Source organism: Saccostrea cucullata, unplaced genomic scaffold, assembly GCF_032062105.1.
Source record: "Saccostrea cucullata isolate Sc308-1 unplaced genomic scaffold, CSIRO_AGI_Scuc_v1 ctg157, whole genome shotgun sequence".
In the NCBI taxonomy this organism is placed as follows: Eukaryota; Metazoa; Mollusca; class Bivalvia; order Ostreida; family Ostreidae; genus Saccostrea; species Saccostrea cuccullata.
Window position 1 is genome coordinate 620,334 of NW_026918429.1, and position 25,414 is coordinate 645,747.

The 25,414-nt window shown below is 33.2% G+C and overlaps 3 protein-coding genes across 3 annotated transcripts; 2 read left to right on the forward strand and 1 right to left on the reverse strand.

Moving 5' to 3' along the window:
* The first annotated feature begins 493 nt into the window (after positions 1–493).
* Positions 494–4,012, forward strand: LOC134265374 (uncharacterized). Its single transcript, XM_062747591.1, has 5 exons — positions 494–615; positions 2,638–2,671; positions 2,808–2,867; positions 2,982–3,181; positions 3,675–4,012. Exons 1-5 carry the CDS (start codon positions 547–549, stop codon positions 3,693–3,695), a joined length of 384 nt encoding a protein of 127 aa, XP_062603575.1. The 5' UTR covers positions 494–546; the 3' UTR covers positions 3,696–4,012.
* Positions 4,013–4,241: 229 nt separating this feature from the next.
* Positions 4,242–9,880, forward strand: LOC134265741 (WW domain binding protein 1-like). The gene is made up of 5 exons (XM_062747967.1): positions 4,242–4,396; positions 8,410–8,455; positions 8,563–8,628; positions 8,936–9,147; positions 9,269–9,880. Exons 1-5 carry the CDS (start codon positions 4,280–4,282, stop codon positions 9,287–9,289), a joined length of 462 nt encoding a protein of 153 aa, XP_062603951.1. The 5' UTR covers positions 4,242–4,279; the 3' UTR covers positions 9,290–9,880.
* Positions 9,881–13,027: 3,147 nt separating this feature from the next.
* On the reverse strand, positions 13,028–24,958 carry LOC134265752 (small ribosomal subunit protein RACK1). Its single transcript, XM_062747972.1, has 7 exons — positions 24,744–24,958; positions 24,059–24,230; positions 23,302–23,449; positions 23,091–23,186; positions 22,811–22,921; positions 22,043–22,183; positions 13,028–13,290 (listed from the first exon to the last, which is right to left on the reverse strand). Exons 1-7 carry the CDS (start codon positions 24,850–24,852, stop codon positions 13,114–13,116), a joined length of 954 nt encoding a protein of 317 aa, XP_062603956.1. The 5' UTR covers positions 24,853–24,958; the 3' UTR covers positions 13,028–13,113.
* Between the last annotated feature and the right edge of the window lie 456 nt (positions 24,959–25,414).

Sequence of the window (25,414 nt, forward strand, 5' to 3'; positions counted from 1 at the left end):
ATCATATCTGGTGTGTGAAATGTGTTTCCGTATAATTTGATTTATTTACAAATTGTTCATGTTTGTCGTGTTGATGTGGAATTATTATAAATTCCCGAATTATGATACTTTACAATTCTTTTGTGTTGGGAATGAACCTTAGGAAGATGCATATACTTTCAACATAAGGTAAAATATAAAGCAAATCGAACGCCTTTTTGTGTGCAGATCATGAAATGTACTGAGCTCCACGGGTATTTGTTGTCCCGAGCGCATTAATCTTGAAGCCCAAATTCTTACTTCGCTAGTGATTTCTTTAGAAAACATGTGTATCTAGATGAAAGTTAACTCGGCAACATGCGCCATCCCATTCTTTAAGTTTTATTAGGTGTTTACACCTCCTATACCCGATTTCGCGGATTCAACGATACCCTAATATCGCGTATTATACGCGATTTCACGGATAATACCCGATTTCGAGTATTCTCTCCGACCTGTTTATTATGTATGCATGTGACAGGATACAATGTACTCACATGTACATAATAATCCTTAAATACAGCGAAAATGGGGCAGCTCTTATGTCTGTGTATCTTATTCATATTTTACCTGCATGAGCAAATACAGCTAGTACAGGTAGGATATTTTTGTTATTGGTACATCTTATAATTAGAATATTATACGAGATTTTTTTTGTGTAAAGGTAGCTTGTGTTGAAATGTTGTAAAACTACATGAACTCCATATTATAAACATAATACCCTACACAATACAATACATATACCGGTATAATTAAACTTTTTAATTAAGTGGTGTAAATGCTAAAAGCAAAGGCGTCAGAAGCAAATTGAAACGGGGCTAATTAAATGGGGGACTTGTATGCACCCCCCCCCCCAAATAAGTTCCAACACAGTAACACACTTTAGTTAAGTTTGATGTATATCAGTATTAAAAAGGTTTTGCTTTTATTAAATGTAGATATGTTAACTTTTAAGCTGCATGGGTAAATTGTTTACATTTATCCACGCTAAACAACTTAAAAACATTCTGAAGAATATGATATACATGTACAAAACGAAAATCGAGGGAAGTTTTACTTGAAATACAGTGTATACCATAGATGATATTTTGATTATTTTCATCTTACAATCATTAATAAATCCATTTGCTGAAAAAGAATATTTTAAAGCTGCATTTAACAATGTATGAAGATTAGGATAATGGCAAAAACTCATTCAAATTGGTATTGCTAGAAAATAATGTGATAATGATTTTTTTTTTCAAAGTACTTTGAAAGTTAATCTAGAATAGCTGTGTATGATATGGTTACTAAATATTTTCCATGCAGAATAGGGGTAAGACAAGGAGAAAATTTATCACCATTTTTATTTGCTCTATTCCTAAATGGTGTAGACCCTATTCTAATAATACACAATAACATTGGAGTTTCAGCAATATGATATGATATTGAATAAAAGATTGGTATTCTGTTAAAATTGGTTATTTTATCTGCATATAGTTTTATCCTCAGAATCATCTGAAAATTTATAAATGAGCATTTTTTTTTTTTTGCATTGTACTGTGAAAATGGAAATTTGAAGTTCATATAATCTTTTTTTTTTTTCAAAGGGAAGTACACCATAGAATGTTTTTATTACAATAAAAATTGAAACTGTCAAACATTTCGTATAGCTTAAATATTATGTTATATTTTCATCAGCTGGCTCATTAATTACGACAAAGCAAAATTCTATTAAAAGAGAATATGCTATGCATGTTTTTTTTAAAGATAAGTACACCTTTCTTTCAATGATTAAAATGCGCTCCGCTTTCAACTGACCTTTTTAAAAATACATTCCTATGAAGCCGAATATATTAAAAAATTTCTACTTGAGAAAAGGAAAAACCATTGCTCTTTCCTTCAACTCGACATTTAGATAAATATCAATTAACAACAGTTACGACTCGATGTAACCTAGTGAACTTAAAAAAGACACCGTAGAGACTGCCCCTCATGTTTCATATTTGGAAGGTTTTTTTTCTTCAAACTATAGACGACAAGGGTCAACTAACATCTAGATTATCTTTAAAAATTCAGCTTTTCCAATCGAGCTAGATCAATCACAGATTTGTTGTTGTTGTTTTTTTTTTTTAGCCACATCGTTTTAGTCGGTATTTTGTAAATTTAATGGTCGTTATAACGACCTCGTTGGCAAATGTGCCTATTATTAGATCAAGGCATTTTGGATGATTTATTTCATGCCAATTACTAAACCTTTTATTTTTTAAAATGAATTTTACTATGGGATGTTCTGACTACCTAATCAAAACGTAGGATGTGACCGCTCAACGGGGGATGTTTACTGTCTATAGGCACCTGATCCCACCTCTAGAGCTTTCAAAAGTCCGAGCCCTCTTGACAAATGTGTATTGTGAAGTATGGGATTATGGTAATATTGAGATTATTAAAAGAAAATACATCTAAATTCTGTAAAATTTCATTTCATTTGAAACTAAATACATGTACTCCCAAGTTTATTATTTATGGTGAAATAGGGTGAGTACCTTTAACTGACAGTTGTATATTTTATGAATTTTACTTATAGAAACTTTAACTATGTGTAGTTGTACTTCCTAATTGTTTCCGCGTCTTTTGCAGGCCTCAAAGTGCAGACCAAATATTGTTTGTCCAGGTAAGATTTCTATACGGTACATGTATATTTTATTTAAAAATGTAAAATAATATATTTTTAAGAAAATATTCCTTTATATCCATAACAAGACGCAAACAAACGTTTGATATCGTACTGAAACTGACAATTATTTCAGATCAACATTGCTGTCATGGAGGAAGAAGATGTTGCAATCCCAAGCTGTACCACATATGGTGTAAGTAAATGTATTGTTGCCAAAGGATGCTAAAAGATTCAAAGTTATAATAAATCGCATTCTTGTTTATCAATGTTATTAATTCTTGTGGACATTTTCTGTTATTCATATCAGGGTTTTGGTTTGGCGTGGTGGTGGCGTTGTTCCTGACATTGATTTGTATAATAGCATGTCAAAGGCGAAGACAAATGAGGAGGGAATATACCCGTATTGATTCTGCTGTATACAGAGGGACCGCATCGCCCCCAGGTCACTCTCTGTATCCAAAGGATGATCCCCCGCCTCCTTATCTCTCCACTTTAGCTGTAGATCAGGTCTGTTTACTTATCGTATTTTTTGAAACATGAAGTACTGTAATTAAGACATGTACCAATAAAGTATCAGAAAATGCACCTGACTTTTTGTGTATTTTACAACACCTAGGATTGATTTATTTTGACAGGGTTGTCTGTTTGTTTGTTTGTCCTCTTCTGTTAACTTTGTTCCATGCAAACTCTTTGTTGAAATGATTTCAAAGTCTGATATGTCCTGAAGATACTGTTAATTGCTTGCTGATTGAAAAAAGAAAGGAGAGAAACGGAGAACTTTAAAGAAATGATGATAAATATTGAGACTTTCGAAAAAGTTATTTGATCATGGTTGGTGGATTTAATGTATCCTAGTATAAATTAGTCAGATACTGGGGCACAACTTGACTTTAGAAGACTCTCTTTTGGTTTATGTTTCTTTATTTAGTTAAATTATGTATGTTGCCAATTTTGGTTTTGGTTGTATTACGCAAATATATGGAATAATTTTTTTTTTCAGAAACCACCTACATACCAGTAAAGAACTAACGATGATCTTCAACGAACAGACGATTGTATATTCTTCTCTTTGACTACTAATGTTGTCATGTTATTTCGATGAATAAATTCAAAAAGATTAAATTCAAATTTATTTTTTACATTTGTAAAAAGTATCGTGATACATATGGATATTTAGGTTTCTTCTGAAGGACTATACATAATGAACATGCTGATATATAGTGTTGCGATTGATTTTTGGAATAATGTAATGTATTTATGAAATAGTGTTTACGTTCATTTTGTCTCTACTAAAGCATTGAAGTTTTATACCTTATTAAAATATTCTATTTGGACAAGAGTTTACTTTTGTTTTACTGTTAGAGATATGAAATGTACATACTACATTTATCTGTTTATACAATGCCGACTTTAAATAAAAATTTACTGTTTCTGTGCTTAAAAAGGAAGTTACTAGTCAATCAATGGATTAAAAAAAAATCTATTGAAAATGTTTTAATTTTCAACTAGCAAAGTGTGTACTCTCTTTTTGAAGTAATACCGTATTTATTTGGACCTCCCTTCCGAATATTTTTGTACTGTACTGTACACGGTCTTCTCTATCACATGACAATATATGCAGGGTTTATAAATAGAAATAGGACTCCGATCATCAAGATGGACGCAACACGAATTTGGTCGGCTGTATTTGGTCTACTGGCATTTTTCTGTCAGACAATTTCTGTAAGTTTTAATACCTTTATATTTTTATGGTTTTCATATTGATCAACGCATGAAACTCAATGTGTGTCACTTTATCATATAAATAAACGTCATTGAACATGGAGATAAACATCCAAGTCATTGTTCTAAAAAAGAAAGGAATTTAACACGGGGAAAAAAACCTTTCGAAGACAGTTTTTTTTTCCCCAGAGATAATGATAATTTTATTACAGGTTAATCAACATAAAGGGCTCATATTCAGAATAATTATAGTAAATAAAATTGCTGTACTGCTCACGTGCCCTTAAGTCTTGGATCTACATACCGTAACACTAGCTCAATTACTGTTTTGGGTAATTTTTATATTTCAATTATAAATTTTCTTAAGAAAAAGAGTGAAACAAAGAGACAAAGTAAAATATTAATGCCTTATTCAACAAGAAGATAGTGATATCATGGCTTATTTACACAATGGTGTCTTAAATACATGTCATCCAGAACAAGGAAGTACGATGTACAAATAAATAAATTTATAAAGTGTACTTAAATTTTTGTTTTATTGTTATAAATAAGTGTACTCCTTGAATTGTAAAGTGATGTACTTTAATGGGAATTTTGTGTAATGTCTTAGAAGAGGTAGAGATTGACCAACCAAACTTTAACAGTTAAAAAAATTCCGGCCACGCTTTATATAATCAGAGAGATACGGATTATTCGGATTATTATTAAGTAACATAAATGATAGACACCTACATACATGTATGTACAAACTAGAGTAACAAAAACATATTTAAGATAACAAAAATAAAAGGAATGAGGACAAATAAATAAGAACAGACTCAGTGTATCGGTTAATTTAGATACAAATTTTAAGAATTTCAGTGTGTGATTGGCATATTTTCAGTAAACTTGAGTGTTCTTTAAGAGTTTACTCAAACTGGGATGTAAAATGGTTCTTCCTAATACTACTCAATGATTTACATACTAGGCCTAGAGTGCAGTTTTTCAAAACCGTTTCGACATATTACTTACTAAAGCAAATTGAAGTCGTTATATCAGATACATACAGAACAGGTCGAAAAACTTCTAGTTTTTAGTTGTTGTTCAGGGGAAAAATCACATAATAGGAGGGCTGTACAATAAATAATGTCCTGAACTTTATGGCATACAATACAGATATCATATGACATTAAGCTTGACTTTCTCTCATTATTTAATCTTTATTGAATTTATAACTGTTTATGTGACCACTTTTCATCGCATAGTTCCATTGTGAGAAGCTGGAAAACAAGGGCTATTCGAGACACTGCATTATAAATGAATGGTAAAGAATAAGTAAACTAGAGTGAAAATAAAAGCTTCATTAAAGCTTCTGTACAACTTGTTAAAAATCCCAAAGAAATATTCACTGAAATATGTGACATTTACAGCAACCAATGCCTGTTTTATAGACAAATAACAGGTGAATGTCAAAATTATTTAATGGGCATCAAAAATGGGTACCGTCCTTGTCAACAAAAAATATAACAACTTATGTACTGTTTGCCAAATTTCAACAAATAATATTTGATGATGTATGATTGACTTTAAGGATAAATAACACAAACTTTTTTCAGAAATCAGCATTATTTTTCATAGATTTACATTTAAATTGACAACCTCATTAATGTTTACCGAGTAGAGTGTGAGAATTATATAAGATTTTGTTATAACGTTAAAAAATTGTGCAAAATTTTGTATGGAGTTATATAGAAGGCAAAACAAAATCTCATATCTAAGCACCAAGGAAAACCTACGGTTTCTTTATATTTCAGGGATTTATTATTAATGTCATTTCAAATCAAAATCAGTCAAAAAAATATATATCAACTCGCGCATCCATTTTTTGTTTGTGGTAAGTACCCTTAAGACACATAGCAAATTTGATAGACATCATTTCGGGAGTATTTTACACTGTTTAAGTGTTTTTAAGAAACGTTTGACGGTAAAAAAGCTTATTACTCAAAGGTCACCCTATATTTTGAAAAATGAGTGAAAAAGACAGCGTGTACGAATGTCTTAACAATTATTTTGAAATATCAGTAATTGTAGTTATCCACGTTTGTTTGATATTCAAACAGAAAATGAAACTTGAATCTATTGCTTAAAACCCTCAAAACAAAATTTACCATAAGAAGTACTTGATAAAAACAGCGAAGGTCTGACAAAAGCAAAGAATTGCAAGAGCACAAAGACAGATTTATATGCGATTTTCTTAAATATTAGTGGTATTGTTGTTCAAATTCGTATTCGGGGGAACAGTTTAATTTCTGAAGGAGGCTAGAAAGCAATTTTTTTGCCAAAAAAAAAAAAATCGAAAGGTTTATTAGAGGAAGGACCCAGAATCAGGAATCCACTACATTAAATTTCTTCATGACAGCGTCCAAACCCGCACGCCCAGGATAAACAGAAAGTTAATGTTTTTTCACATTAACAATATTCGCCAGATCTTTGACCTTTTGACTTGTTTCTATTTCCAAACTTGAAAAAACGCCTTTCAGAAGGAAGAAACAGGTCCAGAAAATCATTGGATCTTCCATTTTCCAGTATACTAAAGGTCATACCCAAAAATGAGTTCTAAAAACAATCAGAAATTGGATAAAAATGTTACGGACATGTGTTTTAATTAAAAGAGATTAATAAGTTAAATCATGAAGACTAAATCATCGAAAAGCGTCTTTTGCTTCTTTCCGAGCACCCAGGACATTATTTATTGAACAGCCCTCGTAAATGTGTAAAGTTAACTTTCTACTGATTGCGCTGATTCTACATGTAGGCCTATAGCACCAGAAAAAAAGAACACTATTTAGTACAGAACGTTACAAAATGTAGCGGGCAGGTCAATCCTGAATAGGCATTTGATCCCTTCTCTGGGTTATTCACTCCTTTCCTTTAAAAAAAAAATCAAAAACTGGTGGGTTTTTCTTTGTCCTTTTGTATTATATATTTTGTGTTAACATGTGTAAATACCTGTGTTAGATGCTCGTATAACACTGATCAAAGATTTGGGTTAATAAAATCTGCTTTAAAAACATTTGAAAAATACAGAAGCCAGTAGTTGCCAGGTAGAAAAAAAAAACATTTTATATGGAGGCCGCCAAATAAAATACTTATCTACTTGGCACCTACCGGCTTCGTAGAAAAGATGAGTGCAAGAGAAATTTTATGGCAATATATAAATTTAACTAAACCCACTTGTTTAATTTTCCTTGTAGCGACTGTAACCTTACGCATATTTGAATACTTTATTTTTTTTAATGCGCCTGGATCGATAGATCCGGGGCGTATATTGTTTTTGTCCTGTCTGTTTGTTGGACTGCAAACTTTAACCTTCGCCATAACTTTTGAACCATAAAGGATAAAGACTTTGTATTTGGAATACACACTCCACTAATTATGTTCTTTCAAATGACACCAAGGTCAATGACTTTGTGACCTTGACTGTGACTTATATGCTAAAAATAGCTTTTTCATGCAAACTTTAACCTTCACCGTAACTTTTGAACCATGAAAGATATAGACTTCATATTTAGTATGCCTACTCTACTATAGTTAGGTTCTTTCCAATGATACCAAGGTCAATGACCTTGTGACCTTGACTGTGACCTATATGCTAAAAATAGCTTTTTGTCTTCAAACCTTCGCCATTACTTATGAACTAATAAAGATAGAGACTTCATATTTGGTATGCATACTCCACTAAATAAGTTCTTGCAAATGACACCAAGGCCAATGACCTTGTGACCTTGACTGTGACCTATATACTAAAAAAAGTCTTTCTGAACCTTCATCATAACTTTTGAACCATGAGAGATAGAGACTTCATATTTGGTATATTTGGTATGCATACTCCACTTATCAATTTCTTTCAAATGATACCAAGGCCAATGACCTTGTGACCTGACTGTGACCTATATGCTAAAAATAGCTTTTTTCGAACTTTGTTGCTGCCGGGCGCATAGTGTTTCACAAACACATCTTGTTTAATATTTTAGGGGTTTACGACGTGTTGGAGCGATTTCAATGTCAGATATTACTGTTGTAAGTAACGTAATTTATTGTACTCTTCTTTTTGCACTTTATATGGAGGTGATTATAGCACACAATAAACTATATAACTTTTAATTAAAATATTGTTATATTTTCAGCCAATGATCAATATTGCTGCGGCAATATGGAGTGTTGCACACATTACTACGTGTACCAGTTGTGGTGTGAGTAATATTCTCCTCAATTCTTGCTATACAGCGCATATACAGTTGGTATATTCGTACTGTAAACAGATAGCTACATGCACCATCCTTTTAAGATAAACTGCTATATTATTGTATATACTAGTAGTTTGTACCAACTACTTATTTCTATAGTTATTTTATAGATACCGTTAGTTACGTGTTCCAGCTACTGAATTACATTGTGTTTTGCTTCAGTTCTTGTATAAAGAAAGTTACGTGTACCATGTTCAATTATTGCTACAATAAAATACAATTGTTTTTTACCTGCAAATTGTTTTGTCTTAAGGGTTCTGGTTCATCTGGGTTATCATTTTCCTGCTCATTGTAAGTTGCATCATCGGGTTGCGCAGGCGCAGAAACCGTCTGCAGTACATTAGGGTAGCTCAGCCAGTCTATGGAACTTCTGCTGCGACAACCGCAACAACGGCCTACCCACCAGCTGGTGCTTATCAACAACCCCCACCCACTGCACCGGCGTACCCACCCCAATACTCACAGGTAGGTATAACTACTGTCAAGAAAATACGCTAAAGCAGCTTACTATGTTTTAATTTAACAGGAAAAGCAATTATTTTGAAGATTAACAGTACAGTAATTACATTTTTAATATATCTTGCAGAAACCACCACCATACCAGTAATAACACAATCAAGGAAAAAGGTCGAATTTTTTTGTTGGGATGTGGATTTTTTTTAAAGTTGTATAATGTATAAATGGGGTATTAAAATACAAAGTTATCAAATACTGAATATTTACGTGAACATTGTATTTTAAGAGATAGATAGAGAGAGAGAGGAATGTTTCTTCCTCTGTTGTTTGGAAAATCTGTTTCGAAAGTCCCGATGTTACTATGTTCTTGTTTGCTTTTTTGTTTACAAACGTTGAAAAAATGCCATAATCTTGTCAAACATATATATGTCAATGTATGTGATCTATGTTATCATTTGTCGTATTCTACTATCATGAAAATTGTGCAATATTTAATATAGGTTATATTGCCTAAGTTTTAAAATTATTGTAGACATTAATTCCTTCTATTGAAAAGAGATATATATACAAAGAATTTTGTGACCTTTTGAGTAGGTTTTTCCCCACAGGCACAGGAGGGTTTTTTTGCGCCTGGAGTATCTCTGTGTCTAACAGATAACTTGCAGTTGTAATATTTTCTGAATTTTTTTTTTTTTGTACATAAAAGTATATTTCAAATTCTTCATTAAATAAAACAAAACCATATGTGTGTTCATTTTCCTGTCAGATAAACCATAAAAATATTCAGGTTCTTCAATATATTATTGTTGGTGGTCATTTTAACCAAACCTGAATGGTTTGAAATTGATATCAAATCGTCTCTTCATCTTTTAAGGCTCAACTTTCCTGCTTCTGCCATTTTCACTTCGTCTTTAAAAAAGAAAGTTCATTCTAACGGTCACATTATATATGCGTAAAATTTTCAAATATGAAATGGATGTGGCAGACTCTTCAGTGTCTTTTTTTTTCACTAGGATTATACCGAGTCAACATATTTACGACTATTATTAATTGATAATACATTGTGATGTTGAAGACCAAAACAAGCTTTTCTCCTTCTCATGAAGAAGTTTTAGATTAAATTCTGCTTGAAATGTATTAGGAGCAAATGAATTTGGATTGGAACTCCAGTAGTTTGTTGGAAGACCAGTCTCCACAGACTCCAAGATACTGTCAACGAGGAATACCCTTTTAATATCAACTTTAGAGTACAGTGTGTGAAGAATTATTTTTAAAGTAACTTTGTTGATAACAAATCTAAAAGAAATGAAAATTTCTTGTTTCCATTCTTTGAGAAGCACTTGTCTTTAATATCAAAAAGCCTATCTTTTACAAGAGTTAAAAAGCTGTTACTTTAAAAAAATCTTTACCTGACCCTGGTTTTTGCAAGGATTTTTTATGGAGTTAATGAATCAAGTACAAGCATACAAAACTACAAGTAGTATAGATGAAAAGGTCAATCAGGAAGTTCTATATCCAAGTTAACAGTTTGTTCCTGGAACATTCCCATTTCCCAACTCACTGAAGTACTACATTAATCAATTTAATAAGGAAATATTGAATCTAGGGATGCTAAAAAAATATCATCAATTATCTGTAAACTGTTGTAAGTGCCCGGAAAATTATTCGAGAATTTTCATTCACATGACTATATTTTACAAACTTGTAATGATGATGTCATTACAAACTTGAACAAGGGCACCGCTAAGCGGAGCATCCCCTCGCGGCAGGAACATCACTGGTAATGGCAATATCTCAAGAGAGATAAATTCTCTAGAGGGACGTTAAACATGTTAAAGATTGATAGTACAAAGTATCTTGTTGAAGGTCAAGATCTAGTAAATAACTTGAGACTAATTTTTGGGTGCTAGATCCATTATGACGTCATAATCAATTTCAACTTTCTTTTTCCCGTACTTTACAGCTTTAGCAGAATTATGTAGAAAATAGGGTATTTTCATGTCATTCAATTTGAAATCATATGAAAAGTAAACCGGATACCTATATTAAATTTAATATTGATTTAAAGAAGAGGCCATGAACATACTAATTACCGTTTTCCGAGAGACTGTAGGCAATCTGGATACATTTCCTTTGTTGAGTATGAAAAAAATCTCCCATATTCATAACTGGCTTTCTTAATTTTTCATTGAAAATAACAGTTGAAAAGACAGTTTTTCATCATGTTTACTTACAAATTATGCCCCAAAACACCTTATTTGACCAAGCTAAAGTTGTAAAGCATCAATAAAGGAATTTATTTCTCAAGTTTGATAAATCTGTAGGCACCTTTCATTTACTAGATCTTGACCTTAATGTCCCTCTTTTGAATATTTTGCTCATATGAAGGCTTGCCCGTGAAGAGCTGCACATTTTTCCTATAATAGGCACTGACGGCCATTGAGCAGTGAGGGATCTTTTTGTACCAGCATCTATTGGGACACTGGCCCTTGGTTTACACGGTCTCATTCGAAGGACCAGTCTCCACGTCCCACAGTGGGATTCAAACCCGCAACATTAGGCTCAACTCCCTTTTGACAAAATAATCAGTGGAGTGTTGTTGTTGATCCAATTTTTTTTTTTTACAAAATGCAAAGTGCAAAGCGTCTTGGTTGGGGGGGGGGGGGGGGGGCATAACATTAATACCTAATTTTGGGTAGTAAAGTTTAATATAAGGTATTAAATTGTTTTTCAGCTCTATTTATTTCTTTAATAAAATTATAGGAGGTGGAGGTGTCTATTTTTAACAAAAATCATATAAGGTATTAAATTGTTTTTCAGCTCTATTTATTTCTTTAACAAAATTATAGGGGGTGGGGGTGTCTATTTTTAACAAAAATCAAATTGCATAGCATTTAAGTTTGGAGGGGGTGGGGGCATAATTTGCATACGTAATTGGGCAGTTTCCCTTATATACCTAGTAGAAACATATCACGTATGCTACATGTACAAGTTTCGGTAATTCTAATTATTTGCCTACCTAATTAGTATACGAGGGGTGATCAAAAAGTTTTTCACAGTTCCATGCAATATGCATTTTTTCCGTAATAAAAATTACAATGTGCATCGAGAGTTTATTTGAACTTGTGGCATAGGCGTCGGAACCGGGGGGAGGGGGGGGGGGGCTTAGCCTCCCACTTTTGTGAAAAATATAGACATTTTCTATGCATTGAAAATTGGGGTCTACCTTTTGTGTTGGTTTAGACCCCCCCCCCCCACATACACACACACAACTTAACGTGCACCCCAAATTCCCAGACACCTGTTGGAATTTGGTAATGAAACCGCGACGTTCATCAAATTCTTTTAATCTGGTTCCCACAAACTCGACACGGCTTTTAAACTGGTTCCCTAGCGGAAATGAATTTTGTCAACTCGTACATAAAATGTCAGGGTTTCGAGACAGTGAAAATGCGATATCTGAAGAAATATTTCATCACTGAACTTGAAAATGAATAGGCTTCTTCCTTTTATACTGCCACACAAGTAAGTAAACGCCCAGAGTGGTTAATGCAAAGGTTCTCTGTCAATCTTGCCCACAAATGATTTTATCAACTCGTACATAAAATGTCAGGGTTTCGAGGCAGTAAAAACGCGATATCTGAAGAAATATTTCATCAATGGACTTGAAAATTAATAGGCTTCGTCCTTTTATACTGCCACACAAGTATGTAAACGCTGAAAAAGGTTAATGCAAAGGTTCTCTGTCAATCTTGCCCACAAGGTAACGAACACACTAACACACACACATACATACGCACATTCGCGATGCTATATCCCCTCCGCAACTAGTTGCGCGAGGGGATAACAAAGGATGCTTCTGATACTAAAGTAAAACGCATGGACACTATTTAAACTCTGAGATTTTATTCACATTTTTTCAGAGCCACAACTCCACTTTAAAATGTCCTCAGTTATAGCACTAGATTTGGCAGTTTATCTGGCTGCCATGGAAACTTGCCAGACACGGATTAGGTTGTCGGTGTAACCAGCAAACAGAGTCTGTCCATCAGCGGACCAGGCCAGGGATATACACTGGGGAGCCTGGGCCTTAGAGTTGGTGGAGAGTACCTCCTGTCTCAGTTCATCCACCACTATCTTTCCTTCCAAATCCTGAAAAACAATGAACAACCATTAAATCAATAAACAAAATTTTCATTGTGGAAAACCATCAGTTTGTTCATTAGATCACTTGTTCAACATTTGAACTTCTCTATCTCATAACATCAATATCATAAGTCAAGGTGAGTTGAAAGCTCCTACCCTTATTTTCTTTATGTATTTTTAACCTCAGTGCTCTAAATGCTCAGATATCTAAAAATAATTTTCTTGATCCAATCTTGTTCAAGAAAACAAGCTTTCATCAATAAACAGTGGTAAAATCTGTAATACATTATTACTGGTAAATAGACAATTTTCAGAGTATGTCATCCTCATTTCTTGTTGATTATTTTCATTAGTCTCAATAGCTAATACATGTCATAAGGATAATCATCGGATCGACATACCTTTCTCTATACTTCATCATAAACTGAAGTACTAATCTATTTGCAACCTTTTGCTATTATCTTTAATACATTGACATTTAATTTGAAGTCCATCTTTAGCCATCACTATTCAGTTTTCTACTATTTAAATTGCATATATCTTATATTGCTGCAGAAACAAAAGTTTTTACCATGTGATTTAGTTATATTTCTAATACATGTATACAAATACACTGATCCAACACAAAACATTTTCATCTGGAAATAATGCAGTAACTGTATCAAAACATTCCCAATCAGATGGGATGATTGAAAGGTTCAATCGCACTTTACGTCCATGACATATGGATATCGCAAAAATTATGACACACATACAAAAACTAGGTTTTTCCCTCAGATTTAAGGAGTTACACCAAGGCACCTCAGAATTGCAGGACATTACTATCAGGATTTATCAATCATGTCTCTTCGTCATCATTGATGCCATTTGTCAACTTCTGATACATGTACTTTATATCCAAGAATCACAAGCCAGACTTACATTTCACTATTAAACAGCCCCTTCTTGAATATTTTTTCTCTCGATTTTCAAATAAATTTTACTTGCATTACAAAATAAACAGATCCCTTTGTAACAGTCAGCTTTAATGATATGAATAAATAAGATACTAAAATGTTAGATGATGCAGAAAAAATTGACAATATGTTTTCAAATTAAATTCTGTGCAAACGTGTGTGTACAGCCATTAGAAATGGAATGTGTTAACAGGACATTACTGTTTAATTTTATTAATTTCAGCAAGATTCAATAGCGCAGGTGAGTGTGGCAATAATATGCACGGTAGTCATTTTCTTCCCAACAGCAAAATATAAGGAACTTAATGTCCAAGAAGTCACTTGACCTTAGTAGGATTTGATGCCTTGTAAATGTAACTGTGACCCCTCTCTGATATTTACTATTGGGATATTTACCAACTTCTCTATTTGATCCCTTACAGGTGCAGGATTACACAACTATGCACCAAAACTGAAGAGGTGGTTTAATTATAAAATTTACCACCAGCATGAACGCTTTCAACTTTATTTGTGTAAACTGAAAAATCAAATCATGGAAATACACTTTAAAATATTACACACTAAAAAAGGAAAGATATTTGGTACATTAGGCATCTCAGAATTGGAGGACATTGTTATCAAGATTCATCAAACATGTCATTTTCATCATCAATGCCATACTTAGTATGTTTACTTCGTAAGACATATACACTTAAATCAGCTGGTCTCGAAATCAGACAAAAACTTGTCTCCTTCCAATATAATATATAACGGCTTAGATCTTGATAATTTACAGGATATTGCAAATGCCTTTAATGAACATTTTGCCCAAATTCCGAAGAAATTGTTGAATAATCTTTCGTCTACCACATTTGAGTCAGACAAATTGAAAAGATACACGGAGACGAAACTTGGAGATCAAGACTTTTTTAAAATTCCCTTGATTAATGAAGAAAAGGTATCTGAAATGTTAAAAAGACTAGATGTAAACAAATCTGCTGGCATAGACTTTCTTGGACCTAGATTGCTTAAACTTTCAGCCAGTGTAATATCCAAACCACTAACACACCTAATAAATTCTAGCATAATCAAAGGATCTTTTCCTTCACAGTTAAAAGTCGCAAAAGTAACTCCCCTGTTCAAAAAGGGCAATAAATCAGACCCAGGAAACTATCGCCCAATCTCAATTTTACCAACTATGTCGAAAATTTTAGAGAAGCATGTAGCAGAAAATATACGTATTTTTACTTCTCACTTTGATTTACTAATGAAAGCACAATCTGGATTTAGAGAATTTCACTCATGCCAGACAGCTCTCACAAAACTAACCGATAATTGGCTGCATGCAATAGATCAAGGAAAATTTGTTGGCATTACTTATTTGGATTTTAGCAAAGCATTTGATCTTGTTAATCACGATATACTAATTAGAAAACTTAAATGCTATCATTTCGATCCAATATCAATTAAATGGTTTCAATCATACTTATATGATCGAACACAAAGTGTAAAAATTGGTGCATACAGTACATATCTGAATCACTGCCAGTCATAGCAGGTGTGCCACAGGGCTCTATTTTAGGTCCTTTGTTGTTTCTATTGTATATTAATGATTTACCATTATGTGTTGAACATTGTAATATTGATATGTTTGCTGATGACACTACAATGCATTTTCATGGCAATAGTATTTCACATATTGAAACAACTCTAAATCATGAACTCAATCAACTACAAAAATGGTGCCAACAAAATCAGATGATTATAAATACTGATAAAACAAAGTGTATGTTAATGGGAACAAAACAAAAGAAATCTAAATTAGAAAATGTTAATTTTCATTTACAACTTTCCGGACATACTCTTGAAAATGTAGAAATGCACAAATTATTAGGCATTCACATCGATCATAATCTACAATATACTTGTCATGTAGATGCAGTTTGCAAAACTCTTACATATAAAATATTCACTTTACGAAAAATTAAAAAGTTTCTTCCAATGCATACTAGACAACTATTTTATAATGCTTTTATTCTACCATCAATTTTATATTGTCTGTCCATATGGGGCAACTGTCCTCAAACGCACGTGGATAGAGTCTACAGATTACAAAAACGAGCGGCTAGGATTATTTTAAATGAAAAATATGATACACCTTCAATGCCTTTATTTAACACTTTAGGCTGGTTAACGGTTTATGAACTTTTATATTTACAGAAAAGCATTCTAATGTTCAAAATACTTAATGGTATGTCTCCGGATTATATGCATAATCTTTTTGAATTTCAAAGCTCTGGATCATACACGTTACGCTCTGAAACAAACTCCGAACTGCGATTACCAAAATATAAAACTAACTTATTTAAAAATTCTTTACAATATTCAGGAGTTATAATCTGGAACGAGCTACCAATAAGTATAAGGAATTCCCAATCCCTTACAATATTTAAAAAAAGTGTTAAAAATTTTTTGCTCGTGAAACGCAATGGTTCTACGTGATTTTTCTTTTTTCTCTCTCTCTCTATGCTTAAATGTATATGTTTTATTTATTTATTTGGTAACATGCATGTACTGTCCATTTTTTTTATTGTCTCCTTATTGTGATTTGTATTTATTGTGTATATACATTGTATATGTGTTATAAAGAGGGCCCCGAGGAAGACTAGTGCTTGCACTAATCGGGTTACCTTCTATAAATAAAGTATTATTATTATTATTATTATTATCATTTGTTCGTAGAGATTCCAATATCTCATTGTCTACTAGCTATTGTCAACTCAATTGATCATCACTCAAAACCATCAATTTTATAAGCAAAATTGACTAAAAAAGACTCTGAAAATACTTCATACACTTACAACTTGTAAAAAAACATCTCTAATGCCCAATACCAATCTAACAAGAAGCCCATGGACCACAATGCTCACAAGTCAATATGGCCATGCAGTTGTTCATCAGCTTCTTTTTTTTTCTCTCATTAATTCCTGAATAAAACTTTAATTTCTATTGTGAATCCACCCTACCCCTCAGGGTCATGATTTTAACATACTTGAATCACACTACCTCAAGATAATTTCTATATCAAAATAACTAAACATTGCTTTACTGTTCTTGAGAAGATTTTTGAATTTTCCCCCCTATATATTCATTTGTAAAAATTGATCCCCATTGTGGCTCCATCCTATCCCCCAATAACAATGATATGAACAAACTTGAATTAACTCTATCTGAGAATGCTTTCATATATCATGTATATGATTGAATAATCATGGATTTGCAGTTTTTTTTCCCTACATATTCCATGTAAAAAACTTTGATTCACCATTGTTGCCCCACTCTACCCCTGGGGTCATGATTTGAAGAAATTGAATCTACACTATGTAGAGAAGGTTTCAAATAAGTTTGACCCAATGAGTTTCGAGAAGAATTTTAAATGACACCTGTGACTTATTTATTTTCTCTCATTGAAAGAAGATGGGGCCCTTCATTTTATCAAACTTGAATACCCTTCATCCAAGGATGCTTTATGGCAAGTTTGATTGAAATAGGCCCAGTGGTTCTTGAGAAGAAGTCGAAATTGTGAAAAGTTTACAGACAGACAGACAATGAATAAATCGGAAACTTACTTCAGCTTTCAGCTCAGATGATCTATAAAGGCAAATTATCATAGGGGGAAACATTAGAGGGTTCAAGATATATTTTTTCTTTATCAATCTCTGGCACCTCAGAATTGCAGGACATTTCTTTCAGGATTCTTCAATCATGTCACTTTATAATCACTGATGCCAAGAAAAAATCTTCAGATAGTTTGAATTAAAAAATCAATTCTCAGTCTATTAAATTTATGTAAATCAGAGGGTTCTTAAAGTTGGATCTCTTTATTATTATTTGTATGACAAAATGAAATACTTTTTCAAAGTATTCACTGTGCTGCAGGCTTGATTTTCATCTTAAAAAATTCCTCATTACATTGTAACTAGGTACATAGCATAATGACAAGGTAAATTTACAATGCTTTTCATATGACATCTTCCTCCGATTTATTTCCTTTTGCAAACATAAATTGGTAAGAAAAACTGGTATCTGAATGTCATATACGGCAATTAAATTGTTTACATAATGAAGGAATCCTGTCTTGTTTACTAGTACCTACAACGTGGTGATCTATGGGAAGTAATTTTGCTAAAAAAAAAATTATCTATTGAGAACTTTCCTCATTAACTATCTCAATGAAAAATTACAAATATTTCTAACCAGATATTTAGCACTATTTGGTAAATATCAATGAGGCTAAACCATTATATTTAGATTAGAATATTAAATTTCCCTTGAGTACACTCTTTCAAGAAAGTTGAAATAGTGCAAAATTTGATCCATTCTTGGATACAACTAGTCCGTAATATCCGACAGTTTCCAGACTTTTCAACAATTTTGATACTTTATATGCCAAGAAAACGTCAGAACCAGTGCCATTATGAAAACGGGAAGTTTGCCACCTTCACCTGAAGGCAGCATTCTCAGGTTGATTTTTTTTACTTGCGACCGAATTAAATGCTGAATTTACAACTTACCAATGGTACAATGCCTTATGTATTCACCAACATCTTGATGATACAAGAATATCAACATTCTCATTTAAAGTCATCATTTCTTAAGGTCTATGGTCAATACAATAACCTTTTCAGCAAATGCAATCTATCATGAAGTCAAATGCTCACTGACATTTTTCATACTAGTTGGTAGAGCATTATTTACAAACCAAATTGGTTGACAGATATTTCCCTTGTTTCCCAATCATGACAAGGAGCACATGACGGGGGTGACCAGTTGGAAGGATATGCTCACTCCTGCTGCATTTCATTTCCAGAATTTTTAGCAATTATCATTTTTTCATTTCCGACATTTTTTTGTTTTCATTTCCGACATTTTTCAGACAGTAACTTTACTAATAGATTTGAAGACATTATCGATTACCTATGAAAAATTTAAAGGAATACAAATTATAAATAAATAATTGAAATCGAATATCTGTGTTTTTGAAATGACTGTGACAATAGAAAATGTAGGCAACTACCTGAATTAAAGTTTGAGAAAATTGACTCAATGTTTATACTCTGCCTAGATGTACAGCAGAAAAAATAAAGTTCTGTGCAGAGCAGTATAACAAATGCGGTATAAACCGGAGTATAAACTGGATTAGAGTACATCAAGTGTCTTAGACATAAGTTTGGTGCTGTCACCATCTTCGCTAGCCAAGGGATTCTGATACGCTACTCTCCTCATAAACCCTTGGCCTATGGTGTTCATAGAAATCGGGATTTTTTTCCAGAGTTCTGATTGGATTTCAGTACACCCAGGTCGACCAATCAGCAAATGTTTTTTGTAAATGACGATATTTGCGTTCGGGATACATCTTCACTCTTTAATCTTGGAAATGAAAAACGCAAGAAAACAACGATCCGTAAGATAACATTCAATTCTATGAATAGCCATGGTTTCATCCAATATCTTCTAAATATGTGATTAAGAATCTTTATTGAAGCTTCAGATTTGTTCTATAAATAATGAATAAACATAACTCAATTATTGCTTCTTAATTATTCTTGAAAAAACTTTGATTTAATTTTTTTTAACACGTGTCTTTATTTCTGGCGATGACGCAATCTGTGCGTACCTGATAGATTCGAGATCACGTGACGGAAAACAATCCCGTCTTTTGACTTCACCGTAGGCCAAGGGTTTATGAGGAGAGAAGCGTATCAGAAACCCTTGGCTAGCGAAGATGTGCTGTCACTGACATTTACTTTTGTGCACATTTACCGTATTTGGGGGAATGTAATACACAATTTTTTCCTAAAATAAATTTCTGTGAGAAAGGGATGCGTATTTTACATCACAATGGGATTTTGATAAGTTGTTCTTTCAGGTGAAACGGCTATCATACGTACATACCGTAGTATTGCCAAGAGACATATGCAACTTCTTTTGATTATCGTCATATTTTAAACTTTGGAAAGTTATTGTTGGAAGGTATTCTTGTTAAAAATAACACTTTCATAATATTTACACACTAAAATGACATGAAAAAGCAAGTTAAAATTAATTTGAGCTCCATGTTTATCGTCTCCGTGTAGGCCGCCATTACCGATGCTATTTTAAGACGTTATCACATTCCTTTGTCACGTGCTTCCGTAATCATAGTACACATGCACCTTATCTGCCTGACAAAGTAATAAGTCATTTTTTGGATGAAATACAATAAAATAAAAATTTTATTTTAGTTTTTAAATAACTCAGTGAAAATTCACTGCTAACTCAGTGAAAATTCACTGCAACACAAACACCCCTTTATACGTCCCATTGAAAGGAAGCCAATGTCGTGACACACGTGCGCTGGTCACTTGATAATTACCTCTCAACACCCCTTCAGGCAATTAATTGTCTACCGACTCCAAAGCAATGTTTTTACAGTTATAACAATGATTATTTTTACTGTCCTTTTAATTGCTTTGATTATTTTCTTTGTTAAAAAGCGGGGGTCGGTTTGTAACCTTTCGTATGGGTGAGCGTGTGTTGATTACGACACATTAAACAATCAAACACTTGTTAAATGTAATTTTACCTTATCTTATACTTATCAAACCCTTTTTTAAATAACTGAGAGTTAACAAATTAAATATGAAGTATGCTAAAACTTAAATGTTATCATTTATTTGTGCTCTGTAGAAAATAAAATATCCGCGACAATTCAGAAGAGGAAAATCGTAGTCTTCTTAATTTTAAAAATACTTTGATGTTTCAATTTCGTTTTTCAGCATGATTACCTAGAACCAAAATTAAATATGACAACTGTTAAAACTTGCAACAATATCTCATGCTTTGTTGAAATAAAATTATTTCACCAAAAAATTATGTGGCGACGTATTATTTCAAAATCATCGTATGCTTAAAAAATAAATTCTGTTACTAGTAACACTTTTACGCAACATTATCTTGTGCTTTGTTGAAATTAATGAATAGATAATTTTCTCCTTATTGCCGCGATATGGAAATTGCAGATTAAGAAGAAAAAAAGATAAATGTGTGTTCTGTAAATTTTTGACACTTAATCTTCGCGCCGATTTTCGTTACAAATTACTGCGATTTTCAAAGTTCAGAACATCGCTTGGTAAAATTTTCTGTTGCGTATAATACATCCCAACTGCGTTTTTTTCCCAGTTACAGACGCAAAAAGGGGGGTGCGTATTTTACATCAATGCGTATTATACTCGGCCAAATACGATAATGAGGTGAAAAAGTTGTATGTTCATTGAACTCTTTTACCTAGACTTAGTGCTATATGTATGCATATATGTATCATGAATAGATTTTTTAAAATATATTTTTAATCAATATTTAGCAATAAATACTTTCAAAATTTCATTTTCGCTGACTAGGAAAACATCAAATTGCCGCAGGTAAATTCCAGAAATGAAAACAAAATTATGTCGGAAATGCTATGCAGATTTCCGGAAATGCCATGCAGCGCTCACTCCTCATGGCACCTGATCCCACCTGTGATGTTTTGGAGGTCCATGTTTGCAATGCTCCTGATTTGTATTGTTTTAAATGGACTTCTGGGCTGGAATACTGTTTGTTATCTCCATATATTTCATTGTGCAATTCCTGCCAGGAATTTATTTATACATTAAATGGTTTGAGTGTGTTAACTCTTCATTTTTCCTGCTTGAATAACACACAAGTTTGCAACATGTACATGTGACGTTACACTACGATAAATACCTGCCACGGTGAGTCTTTACAAACACCATTATACCTACCCAGATTTTGATGCTGGGCCCAGTAGCAGCACAGAGCCAGTATCTGTTGGGGCTGAAGCACAGAGAGTTGAGAACGTCTCCTCCATCCAATGTGTACAGGTGCTTGCCTTCATTTAGATCCCATAACATTGCCTGGCCATCCTGTTTGTGGCAGAATTGCAAATTTTTTATTTACACATTCATTACTTCTTGAAGAAGGAAAAATAAAACATTTAGGTATTTTTGGTACTTGAAAAAGATTTAGAAAGTCAGCATACAGTAATAAAATAATAAATACAGTAATAATGTGTGCAACCTCTGCAAAGAAAATGAACGGAAACTGCAAATAATTGGAATGTTTCTAAGTCCAAGGGGCATAACTCTGTCTAAATAGCCCGATCGTACCCAAAATAGAACTTGGTCTAGACATTCTTATGATAAATCTGTACACCAAATTTCATATCAATATGTGTGACCCCTGTGAAGAAAATGAATTGAAACTGATGGTAGACGGACAGAAAGCAGCAAATATTGCTCCCTTCTTTGAGCATTATATGGATCAATAAATGCATAACTTAAATATCCATTTTTTTTTAAACCCCAGAAAATGAAATCTTTTTGCACTATGTCCTATCCCATCAATATTGTACTACATTATCAGATTCAGAAAACCAATGTTAGAGAATGTCAGAACAGCCGGATAACACTGTCAAATGATGGTCTGAAATCAACAGTAAATTCAATATCATTATGAACAGGGCAGAAAATACTCTATATATCAAAGCTTGCCTTGCCACCAGAAGCACAGAGTGATCCATCAGGAGACACTGTGACACAGTTCAGGTAACCAGTGTGTCCAATGTGGTTTGTCTTTAGTTTACAGTTGGTCAAGTTCCACACCTGTAATAGATCAAATTTTATAGAATGACATGAATGAATTCAATAATGGACAACAGTAAAACTAAAGTGTAAACATGCAAAAGGACCTGTAGATATCTTCTTCTTAGTTCATTATTTTAGAACAGATAGAAGATAATAATAAGAAAATAAGTTGTGTGTCCTCACATACCTTCACCATTTTATCCCATCCACATGACACAATGATTGGATTGGCAGTGTTTGGTGAAAATCTGACACATGATGCCCAGTCTGTGTGACCCTCGTCCTGAAATATAATATCCATTTCTATTTTTAAAATCTCTGAAAGGGATTGCATTTATTTCACTGATACATGGAAATCCGTTCTTACTGCAAGGATTTACGCTGTCAGTAAAACTTACCTGAATTGTGTATTTACAGACTCCGAGTGTGTTCCACAGTTTGATGGATTTATCCCTGGATCCTGACACAATCTGTCTGTTATCAGCTGAGAAGGCAACACTCATTACATCTTTCTCATGATCACAGAACAAACGGGTGGTAGTTCCTCTGAAAAGAGAAATAATTCATATACTTTGGGAATAAAAGCATTTTCATGCATCATAAATGTAGTGCTGTGCGATATTACCGGTTAACCGGTGCATCCCGATTTCGTTCTTCACAATACGTATCGCGGTATTTTATTGTGAATACCGGTTCGGGTTCGATATGCTATAAATTGTTACAAAAAGAGTTATTTGCCCTTTCCAAGGTAAAATATGGCGGCAAGCGACGTGAAGTTTGATCAGAAACCAGAGACATGTCTGTTTCAAAAATGAAACGACAACAACTGTTATATGAAACCCATGTTAAAGCTAAATCTGAGTATTGCAACTTAATTGCCACAAAAAAACTTATCTTGCCGATTGCGCCAACATAATGCGATCAGGCAATTGGAATATCAACTTGAATATCAACTTGTAATTTGAGTTTGTGCTTTCATTTAACCTTGACGAAAAGCAAAAAATTATTAAATATTTATATCGTGATATATTGCAATACAAAATATAATATTGCAATATATCGCGATACGATTTTTCCGTCGCGATACCCAGCACTACATAAATGCGTATCAATCAAACTTCATTATATTTTTTTCATCAATTACAAATTACTTACGCACTCAAGTCCCACAATCTCAAGGTTTTATCCCATGATCCAGACAAGGCAAATTGACCATCTGATGACATGACAACATCAGAAACAAAGTGACCGTGTCCTTTCAAGCAACGAAGTGGGAGCCCATAATTGGCATCATCTCTTGTAAGCTTCCACATGATAAGTGTTTTGTCTACAATTTATGTTTGGTTTATTTGAATGAGTTTCCCATTTGACCAGCTAAGGAGGCAATTATTTATCTCCATTCAAACATTATGTTTGCAAAAATTTCATACAAAATATTTGATACAGTTTTTAGAGTCATTCTGACCGTGAACTATGACAGTACAAAGTTGTCGAGGAAATTCGAAATGAATAGTCGTGCATGCATTTGTCGTTATTGCAAATGGATATTTTCAGTTCATTGGGGTACTTGTCATCGATGATTATACTTTCAACGAAATCTAACTATTAATTCTATCGTTATACTGTTTGAAGTGATAATAAAACCGTAACTGCATTCGGTTTGCTTGTTTATGGTTGAGTGAACTGTCATTCTATGTGCTTAGAATTTGAGAAGACAAACGAATACGGGTCCTAAATCTTATGAGGATCTCCTTTATTCAAATAAATCCGCGAATCCCTTGAATCAATAAATCTAAATCTAAAATAAATGTATTAAATGTGGTGACACGACGATATTTACCTCTAGATGCCGACAAAACCATGTCTGGATATTGAGGAGTCGTGGCAATTTGAGTTACCCATCCTCCGTGGCCCTGAAGGGTCCCTCTCAGAGTCATCTGCTCTGCCATTTTAACTTTATAGCGTTTTCTATGTCTTGATCAAGACAGATTTTTCGGCCTATATTTACAATACGGCCGTGTTCATGGAGGATATACCGGAAAAGGAAGTTTACAGGGAGGGGTTTCACTAAGAACCGAAAAAACATCAATTCTTTGAAGAATTGAGTACTAAGTATTTGAAGTCAAAATTAAAACGTCCTAGATAAGTAAGTTGTGTATTGTTACATTATTGCATATTCGTTTATTAATCACTATTTTATTTTACAACTGTGGGGGAAAAATAAGAGAAATAGACAAGGAAACAATTATAAAGTTCGATAACTCTTATTAACTAAGCTATCAAAGTTTCAAGCATTCCATAATAATATAATAATATTATTTCTTTGACAATACCACCAAATTTGACCTGTTACCTTGGGGTGAAAAAAAAAACTTTATTAAATTGTTCGTAACTTTTGAACAGTTAGTGTTAGACTTTTCATGTCTGAAAGTTCACATGTTGTATTCATTATTTGACCATGACCACATGGTGCATGGTACCCAAAGAAAGATCTTGTCACAAGGAATACAC

Bases quoted from the DNA above. Each gene is read 5' to 3' on its own strand.
- LOC134265374 (XM_062747591.1), top strand. From the start codon at position 547: ATGGGGCAGCTCTTATGTCTGTGTATCTTATTCATATTTTACCTGCAT. The intron at 2,672-2,807 runs GTAAGATTTCTA...CAATTATTTCAG, and splicing joins ACCAAATATTGTTTGTCCAG to ATCAACATTGCTGTCATGGA. The intron at 2,868-2,981 runs GTAAGTAAATGT...TATTCATATCAG, and splicing joins CAAGCTGTACCACATATGGT to GGTTTTGGTTTGGCGTGGTG.
- LOC134265741 (XM_062747967.1), top strand. From the start codon at position 4,280: ATGACAATATATGCAGGGTTTATAAATAGAAATAGGACTCCGATCATC. The intron at 4,397-8,409 runs GTAAGTTTTAAT...TTAATATTTTAG, and splicing joins TTTTCTGTCAGACAATTTCT to GGGTTTACGACGTGTTGGAG. The intron at 8,629-8,935 runs GTGAGTAATATT...TTTTGTCTTAAG, and splicing joins CTACGTGTACCAGTTGTGGT to GGTTCTGGTTCATCTGGGTT.
- LOC134265752 (XM_062747972.1), bottom strand. From the start codon at position 24,852: ATGGCAGAGCAGATGACTCTGAGAGGGACCCTTCAGGGCCACGGAGGA. The intron at 24,231-24,743 runs GTAAATATCGTC...CATAAATTGTAG, and splicing joins GGTTTTGTCGGCATCTAGAG to ACAAAACACTTATCATGTGG. The intron at 13,291-22,042 runs GTAGGTATAATG...ATTGTTTTTCAG, and splicing joins GGCCCAGCATCAAAATCTGG to GATTTGGAAGGAAAGATAGT.